We start from the raw sequence: 9826 nt of genomic DNA, 5'->3' as shown, positions 1-9826 counted from the left end.
GAGGTACTCCAAGTAACAGACCCAAGGGATCACCACACCCCTCTTAACTGGTTTGGGGGGGTCTTCTCTTTTTGTAGAATCTCTCCCTTCCTGACTGGAATGAGACCTAAGTAGACTGTATCTTTCCAGCTTCTACTTCTGGCTCCACCTCAGCCTCCCAGTTAATTCCTGGCCTATTACACTTACAGGACACCAGTGGCGTAGCGTGGGGGGTGCAGGGGGGGCCGGCCGCACCGGCCGCAACATCTGAGGGGGGGGCGCTAATCTAGTGGAAGAGACTCGAGTGCTAAAATCTACGGGTTAGGGGGCGCAAATTACTCGCCTTGCCCCGGGTGCTGACAACCCATGCTACGCCACTGCAGGACACCACACCCTGTCATTCACACTAAGCTCAGAGACTCCTTTTTCTAGTTTTGATACATTCCTCAGAGTGGATGTTTCTACCCAGAACCAACTCTCTCTCCTCTCACTCCCTATCTCCCAACCTATTCTCCCCAACCTCTATCCCAACCTTAAAAACTGTCTCTCAAAATCAGGCTTCCTCAACCTCGGCCCTCCAGATGTTTTTGGCCTACAACTCCCATGATCCCTAGCTAGCAGGACCAGTGGTCAGGGATGATGGGAATTGTAGTCTCAAAACATCTGGAGGGCCGAGGTTGAGGAAGCCTGCTCAGAATCCTCTCCTTTTCAACTTCCCCTCCTGGAACCCCGGCCAATCAGAAGCTGCCGTTCATTAACCGTTTGCTGGCAGGGAAAAAGGAAAACACCTGGTGACCCAACCTGCCCAGCAAAAACAAACTTTTCCGTCACAACCCTCTTCTCCTGAGGAGATCCACTGGGTGTGAACCAGCCCTGTACAACTCGAGATGACCCAGTTTGCAGGTTGCACTGACCTGTGGCAGCTCTGCAGGGCCTTGATAAGCCGCCTGGATGTGTTGTTTGGCCAGGATCCTGAACTTTGTGTGTGTGTGTGTGTGTGGGTCACGAGTTGTGCAGGGTGACTGTCTAAAGAGCCTAGCTTGCTCCATTGACCAGTCAGGTGGAGATGAGGCAGCAAGCTTTTGTTCCATTCTGGGGAGCCCTGATGTGCTCTGACAACAACTCTGTTTCCAGCTCACAGAGGATTCACGCTGTCAGCAGCCTTTCACAGGCAGAGAGCCTTTCCCCCTGAGGGTCTTCATCCGCTGCTGGTGGTTGCTCCTAGGAGAAAGTAAGTGCAATGGACTTTCTTACCTGCTGGTTTAGATTGTGAGTTTTCTGCCTTCCTTTGGGGGGTTTTGACACTTCAGCTGCAATCCAAACAATTTGCTTCCTGAGAGTTTGTGCTTATTCCAACCTACCACTTTTTCCCTCTCACTAATTGCAGCATTGGGGGGGGGGGGGCACAACAGATTTCCATGAAGATCCCAGCTAGGGAGGGAAGGTCCAGTGAAAACAAATAGCCTCCCTTGCACTTGCTATTATATTGTTGCACACCAACCTAAACTTGGAGGGCTGAGAGATTCCAAGGGTTCTAGGTTTGGTTTCATTGGAATGAAGATCAGCAGACACTGTGGTGTCTTTAGGATATATAGTTGTATTTAAACATATATACAACCTGAGCATAAAATGGAGGGGTTCACAGCATTAGCATCCTGACAGATCTCGCTTCAATAGGGACAAATGTAAGATTCTGCACTTAGGCAGGGATAACCAGCTGCACAAATATAAGATTTGGGACATCCAGCTTGCATGCAAAAACGATCTAGGGGTCTTCATAGACCACATGAGTCAAAAGTGTGATGCAGCAGCAAAAAGCTGATGCCATTTGAGGTGGCATCAACAGAAGTCAAGTGTCCACACTGAGGAAAGTTATACTCCTCCTCTATTCTACCTTGGTCAGACCCCACCTGGAGTCCTGTGTCCAGTTCTGGGCACCTCAGTTTAAGAAGTATATTGACAAGTTGCAATGTGTGCAGAGGATGAACAAGGGTCTGGAAGGCAAGCCTTATGAGGAACAGTCAAGGGAGTTGGTTGGGTATGTTTAACCTGGAGGGGGAAAAGCAGAGACATCACCTTGCCAACAAAGGTCCATATACAAAATAAAAAAATTTCTTCCTGTAGCACCTTAAAGACCAACTAAGTTAGTTCTTGGTATAAGCTTTCGTGTGCATGCACACTTCTTCAGATACACTGAAACAGAAGTTGCCAGATCCTTCTATATAGTGAGAAGGTGGGGAGGGGTATTACTCAGAAGGGTGGTGGGAATCGGAGATTGGCAGATATCTGAGATGAGCCTGATGAGCCTGTTGACGACTCTTAACGACTGTAGTAGGTCTTACAGGAAAAGGCAAGGGGTGAGAAGGTGAGAAGTGGCTTAGTCATGTATAATGAGATAAGAATCCAATGTCTCTGTTCAGACCAGATGTCTCCATTGTTTTAAGTTTGGTAAAGTAAAGGTAAAGGTACCCCTGTCCAAACGGGCCAGTCTTGACAGACTCTGGGGTTTGTGCGCCCATCTCACATCTATAGGCCGGGGGCCAGCGCTGTCCGAAGACACTTCCGGGTCACGTGGCCAGCGTGACAACGCTGCTCTGGCGAGCCAGAGCCGCACACGGAACGCCGTTTACCTTCCCGCTGGTAAGCGGTACCTATTTATCTACTTGCCCCCGGGGGTGCTTTCGAACTGCTAGGTGGGCAGGCGCTGGGACCGAGTAGCGGGAGCGCACCCCGCTGCGGGGATTCGAACCACCGACCTTTCGATCGGCAAGCCCTAGGCGCTGAGGCTTTAGCCCACAGCGCCACCCGCGTTAAGTTTGGTAATGAGTTGCAATTCAGCAGCTTCTCTTTCCAGTCTGTTTCTGAAATTCCTTTGTAGTAAAACAGCTACTTTGAGATCTTGTATAGAATGTCCTGGGAGATTGAAGTGTTCTCCTACTGGTTTCTCTGTTTTGTGATTCTTGATGTCAGATTTATGTCCGTTTATTCTTTGGCGTAAGGTTTGGCCTGTTTGTCCAATATAGAGAGCTGAAGGACACTGTTGGCATTTGATGGCATACACAATGTTAGACGATGAGCAATTAAATAGTCCCGAGATGGTATGTGTGATGTTGTTGGGGCCAGTAATGGTGTTGTCCGGGTGTATGTGGCAGCAAAGTTGGCATCTGGGTTTATTGCAGGCTCTGGTGCCAGTGTCCGTGTTAAGTCTGGTTGTAGTATTATTGTGGGTTAGGAGTTGTTTAAGATTGGGTGGCTGTCTGTAGGCAATGAAAGGTCTTCCTCCCAGAGCTTGAGAAAGAGTAGGAGGAGTTTAGGAAACGTTCTAAATCTGCCATGAAGATCCCACACAACGATGGTTTACAAGCTATAAGGAACACCATTTCAGATAAAACCACAGCGGACCTTGCCACCAAACTCTGCCAATTTGTCCTTACCCACAACAACTTCAAATTCGGTGATGACCTGTTCCTTCAGATCAGCGGCACAGCAATGGGCACCCGCATGGCCCCACAGTATGCCAACATCTTCATGGCAGATTTAGAACAACGTTTCCTAAACTCCTACCCACTCAAACCTCTCTTGTACCTGCGATACATTGACGATATTTTTATCATCTGGACACATGGTCAACAGACCCTGGACACCTTTCACCAGAAATTTAATGATTTTCACCCCACAATCAACCTTACAATGAATCAATCTATGCAAGAAATACATTTTTTGGACACTACTATAAAAATACAGGATGGACGCATAGACACCACCTTATACCGTAAACCAACTGACCGACAAACATATCTACATGCCTCTAGCTACCATCCCAAACATACCAAACAGTCCATTGTATATAGCCAGGCACTACGTTACAGCCGCATCTGTTCCAATTCTACAGACAGAGACTCTCACCTAAGAGATCTACAGCAAACCTTTTCAGAACTAAAATACCCAGCAGATGAAGTTAGACAACAGATCAACAGAGCCAGACTGATACCCAGAGAGAACTTGCTGCAAGACAGACCCAAAAAAGAAAATAACAGAACACCACTAGTCATCACATACAGCTCCCAAGTTAAAACAGTTCAACGCATCATCAGAGATCTACAACCTCTCCTAGACAATGACAGTTCTCTTTCTCAAGCTCTGGGAGGAAGACCTTTCATTGCCTACAGACAGCCACCCAATCTTAAACAACTCCTAACCCACAATAATACTACAACCAGACTTAACACGGACACTGGCACCAGAGCCTGCAATAAACCCAGATGCCAACTCCTAACCCACAGATGCCAACTCCTAACCCACAATAATACTACAACCAGACTTAACACGGACACTGGCACCAGAGCCTGCAATAAACCAGATGCCAACTTTGCTGCCACATACACCCGGACACTGTGTTTGCTGCCACATACACACACGGACACTGTAAACCCAGATGCCAACTTTGCTGCCACATACACCCGGACAACACCATTACTGGCCCCAACAACATCACACATACCATCTCGGGACTATTTAATTGCTCATCGTCTAACATTGTGTATGCCATCAAATGCCAACAGTGTCCTTCAGCTCTCTATATTGGACAAACAGGCCAAACCTTACGCCAAAGAATAAACGGACATAAATCTGACATCAAGAATCACAAAACAGAGAAACCAGTAGGAGAACACTTCAATCTCCCAGGACATTCTATACAAGATCTCAAAGTAGCTGTTTTACTACAAAGGAATTTCAGAAACAGACTGGAAAGAGAAGCTGCTGAATTGCAACTCATTACCAAACTTAAAACAATGGAGACACCTGGTCTGAACAGAGACATTGGATTCTTATCTCATTATACATGACTAAGCCACTTCTCACCTTCTCACCCCTTGCCTTTTCCTGTAAGACCTACTACAGTCGTTAAGAGTCGTCAACAGGCTCATCAGGCTCATCTCAGCTATCTGCCAATCTCCGATTCCCACCACCCTTCTGAGTAATACCCCTCCCCACCTTCTCACTATATAGAAGGATCTGGCAACTTCTGTTTCAGTGTATCTGAAGAAGTGTGCATGCACACGAAAGCTTATACCAAGAACTAACTTAGTTGGTCTTTAAGGTGCTACAGGAAGAAATTTTTTTATTTTGACTATGGCAGACCAACACGGCTACCCATCTGTAAAAGGTCCATATAGTTTTTTTGGGGGGGAGGGGGTTGGGGGCAACAGCAGAGAACTGCTGAGCCAGAAGCCTCCGGCAGTTGGCCTGTGGGTGACAACAGCTGAAGGGTGTGTGTGTTTGGACTGGAGTATTGTTCTCTTTCCTGGGACTCAGGCTTTTGTGCAAAAGAGTCATGTGAGTGGCAAGCCCTGGAGGGCCAATGGCTCAGCAATTTCACCCTCTTTGTTGTGCTGCTGTTCCCAGAAGGTTCTGCCCTGTCATTAGGCCTGGATTATTGTGTTGAGCGCAGGGACTTTTCAGTTTAAAGGAACGGCCAGTAAGGGCTCATCCACTCATAACTTTTGCCCTGCGCTTTCTAGGCACAGGCCTGAGCTTTCCTGCTTCATGTCTGAGCACTTTTCCCATTTTCTTTGCCCTGCCTACTGCATGGCCCAAGAAAACCTGCTTTTGATGCTGATTCAGGGTGGCGCTGTGGGTTAAACCACAGAGCCTAGGACTTGCCGATCAGAAGGTCGGTGGTTCGAATCCCCGCGACGGGGTGAGCTCCCGTTGCTCGGTCCCTGCTCCTGCCAACCTAGCAGTTTGAAAGCACGTCAAAGTGCAAGTAGATAAATAGGTACCGCTCCGGCGGGAAGGTAAATGCCGTTTCCGTGCGCTGCTCTGGTTTGCCAGAAGCGGCTTAGTCATGCTGGCCACATGACCTGGAAGCTATACGTCAGCTCCCTCAGCCAGTAAAGCGAGATGAGTGCCGCAACCCCAGAGTTGGCCACAACAGGACCTAATGTTCAGGGGTCCCTTTACCTTCACCTTTACAGAACAAAAGGCAATCTGGGTTTCCATGAAAGAGAAGGCTTTTGTGGGGAAAGTGGCGAGGCAACATGATAGACGTTTACGTAATCATGAATGGCTTGGAGAAAGCATTTAGAGAAAAGTTTTCCTCCCTCTCTCATAAAACAGCCTTGTGGGCATCCAATGAAGCGGAGGGCTGGACAGTTCAAAGGAAGGGTTTCTCACGCAGTGCAGAGTTGAACTAGGGAGCTTCCTCCCAAAGGAGGCAGTGGTGGGTGGCTTTAAAAGAGGATTGGGCAAATCCATGGAGGATTATTAAGCAATCATTGGCTCCTAGCCAGGATGGCACTTTTGTGCCTCTACAGTCGGAGGCAGCAATGCCCCTGAACACCAGTTGCTGGAAAGCACAGGAGGGGAGAGAGGGCTCCGGTTCTGGGATCCTGCTCCTTGGCCACTGTGAGAACAGGATGCTAGATTAGATGGGGCTCCTTTGGCCTGATCCAGCAGCCTCTTCTGTTGTTCTGATGTTCATCATCATCATCATCATCATCATCATCATTTATTTCCCTGAACAGGACTGCCTTCAGATGTCTTCTAAATGTCAGTTAGTTGTTTATTTCTTTGACATCTGGTGGGAGGGCGTTCCACAGGGCGGGTGCCACTGCTGAGAAGGCCCTGTGCCTGGTTCCCTGTAACTTGGCTTCTCACAGTGAGGGAACCACCAGAAGGCCCTCAGCGCTGGACGTCAGTGTCCAGGCAGAACGATGGGGGTGGAGACGCTCCTTCAGGTGTACTGGACTGAGGCCGTTTAGGGCTTTAAAGATCAACACCAACACCAACACTTTGAATTGTGCTTGGAAACGTACTGGGAGCCAATGTAGGTCTTTCAAGACCAGTGTTACGTGGTCTTGGCAGCCACATAAACCAGCCTTCTGCCTGGAAACCAGTAAAGCAAATGCCTTTTGTGCCTGAGACGCATTCCATGCCAGACTTTGCCAGGATGCCACCTCTAGGCATCCCAGAATGGCTGCAACTCTCTCAGGAGCAGACAGGGTTAGAATCCAGGATTCTTCTGTGGGGAGTCACTCAAGCTGCAACGAAAAGGCCAGGATTGTTGCTTTAGCTTACTGTGCTCTGCTACAGCTACAGAGCCGACCGAGGCCTTCTCTTGGCTCCTTCTAGCTCAGGCATAGGCAAACTCCGGCCCTCCAGATGTTTGGGACTACAACTCCCATGATCCCTAGCTAACAGGACCAGTGATCAGGGATGATGGGAATTGTAGTCCCAAACATCTGGAGGGCCGCAGTTTGCCTATGCCTGTTCTAGCTAACTTAACGTTTTCAGCTAAAGCCTCAGTCCAGGTCTGCCTTCCCACACCTGGTGCTTTGGCCCACATCTCCCATCAGCCCCAGCCAACACAGCCACCGGCCTGCTAGGGTTGCCAACTGACCAGTGCAGTGCAGCTGCAATGCAGCAATGTGGGGAATGGATCCTCAGCTCTGGTCTGCCCATGGAGCACAGCGGTGCCGCAAGGGCTGGACTTCAGGCCCAACATCCTGGCAGGGCCTGCAGAGGACCCAGAGAGCTGTGATTCCTGACTTGCTGCTGGACTGTGAAATAAAAAAATTAAGGTCTTATATATATAATACATGTTCATAAATGTACAAAGCAAACACGTATATAAATACATAAACCACATGTCTGAAGCAGCACAGGAAAACAGCCATGAAGCCATTTTGGCTCCCAAACTGACCAAATGTTTTCTCTGAAAAGTCAAAGGAAAATGGAAAAGCCTCCCCATTGTCTTTTCCTTCACAAATCCTGTCTTAAGGGTATGTCTGTGTATGAATAGGGTGAGCCTGTGACCTGGCTCAGGAACTAAGTATTTATCATTACAAAAGACTGGCCAGGCTCCCCAGGGTATCCAATCAAGTAAGCATTAGCAGGTTACCTGCCAGACAGGAGATAAACAACACACTCAGATTTCTGGTAAACAACACGCTCAGATTTCTGTTGTAGACCACCACCCCTTTCTGTGATGTAGGTATGATCTATCTGGGGGTGGTCTTGAGCTACACCCCTTCTGCGATGTATGTATGATGTTTCTAGGGGTGGTCGTGGACTCCAGGGCGGGCAATTTTAAATGTCTATATAAGGGCGGACACACCTTTATTCTGGGTCCTCCTCCTCTCCTGCGTGTGAGGGGAGCACCCTGTTGCAACCGTTCAATAAAGATCAGGCTTACGAGCTGCTTTGCTTCTCAATATTCTCTGGTTGGCCTCTGTTATTTCCTCCAAACGATGGAGAACCTGCAAAGGACTCTGTAAGGGCTCTTGTGTCCCTCATAAGGGAATAAGGGCAGATTTTCGTTTATTACAACTGGATGAACCTTGGAAGTCGCTTCCGACTCTACAATCCTAGAATCTTCCACCTTCTCTTTCTGTTTCAGGTACAAGACCATGAGGAAGAGCTGGGCTGCCTGGTACTGGGTCCTGGTGCTCCTGGTCACTCTCGTCAGCGAGCCTGCCATTTGCCGCAGGGGAGGAGGAAGAGGAGGTGGCGGTGGCAGCGGGGGCAGCAAAAGCGGAGGGTCATCACGTGGCGGGTTCCACTCTCTGCCAAAGAGCAGCAGCAGCGGGCAAAGTTCCAGCGGCAGTCGCGGCGCAAAGGTGGCAGGGGCCGCAGCAGTGGGGGCAGCCGTGGGATACGGCCTGAGCTCCCTTGGGAGGTCTCGCTTCTCCCGAGGGGGGCAAGGCTCTTCCTCGGCTGGAAAGCAGATGTCGCAGCCCGGATTCCAGAACCCCAACTGGTCGGACCCCATGATGGAAGGCGAGCTCTACAGTCAAGCGGCCAAGGACCCCCGGGCAGAGACCCTCATGACCTTCTCCCCCATGGTGTGGGGCGTCACCTGCCTCCTGCTCCAGGGCTGAGGAAGAGTCCTATCGTCCCCAGAGAGGAGCAGGCCCTGGAGGGCATTGTGTGCTGTGCTGTGAAGGATGGCGTTTGTGGTAGCTTGTAGTGAGAAAGAGGCTGATGTGAGGTTCAGTGGTGGCAAAGGTCAGGGCCAGCCTGCCCATGAAGAGTTTGAAGAGTTTGGATTTGATATCCCGCTTTATCACTACCCGAAGGAGTCTCAAAGCTGCTAACAATCTCCTTTTCCCTTCCTCCCCCACAACAAACACTCTGTGAGGTGAGTGGGGCTGAGAGACTTCAGAGAAGTGTGACTGGCCCAAGGTCACCCAGCAGCTGCATGTGGAGGAGCAGGGAATCAAACCCAGTTCACCAGATTACGTGTCCACTGCTCCTAACCACTACACCACACTGGCTCTCATGAGGTGGGCTGAGGCAGCGACACCCCAAGAGGCAGTCCCCATGCTGGTGCCCCACTGCCAGTGGAGAAGGGGTGGCGGCTACCAACTGTTAATGGAGTTTTACGGAAAAATCTGGGTGCGGGGTTACTCTGCCACCCAGCTCATCGGACTAAGTCCGTGGGTCCCTGCGGAAGAAAAATGAGCTCAGCCGGACGCAGGAGCAAACTGCAGAAGATCCAAGTTTATTGCGCAACAGGTTCAAGGCGAGATTGAACAGCGAGAAAGGGGTGACATGAACTTTTGAAATTTCCCTCCATATCCCAGAATACAGTGCGAAATACATCCCAGTTACATCATGAATACATTAAGAGGTTGGGTTACACAGATTAACATATGGAGGAGGGAGGGGGGAATATGCAGAGAGCTGGATGGAGGAGGGAGGGGGGAATATGCAGAGAGCTGGATGGAGGAGGGAGGGGGGAATATGCAGAGAGCTGGATGGAGGAGGGAGGGGGGAATATGCAGAGAGCTGGAGATATGCGCAGATAAGCACATCCTGAGAAGACAATGGTCCATGTTTGCAT

At 49.7% G+C, this 9826-nt stretch overlaps 1 protein-coding gene across 1 annotated transcript; it reads left to right on the top strand.

The window, feature by feature from the left end:
• The first annotated feature begins 365 nt into the window (after positions 1-365).
• On the top strand, positions 366-9354 carry LOC309536444 (uncharacterized protein). Its single transcript, XM_082230689.1, has 2 exons — positions 366-1210; positions 8381-9354. The coding sequence occupies exon 2, from the start codon at positions 8391-8393 to the stop codon at positions 8859-8861; it is 471 nt and encodes a 156-aa protein (XP_082086815.1). The 5' UTR covers positions 366-1210; positions 8381-8390; the 3' UTR covers positions 8862-9354.
• Positions 9355-9826: the final 472 nt, after the last annotated feature.

The sequence above is a fragment of the Podarcis vaucheri genome (assembly GCF_965113315.1).
Source record: "Podarcis vaucheri genome assembly, chromosome: 7".
NCBI classification, from domain to species: domain Eukaryota; kingdom Metazoa; phylum Chordata; class Lepidosauria; order Squamata; family Lacertidae; genus Podarcis; species Podarcis vaucheri.
This window is presented reverse-complemented; position numbering and strand designations above follow the sequence as displayed.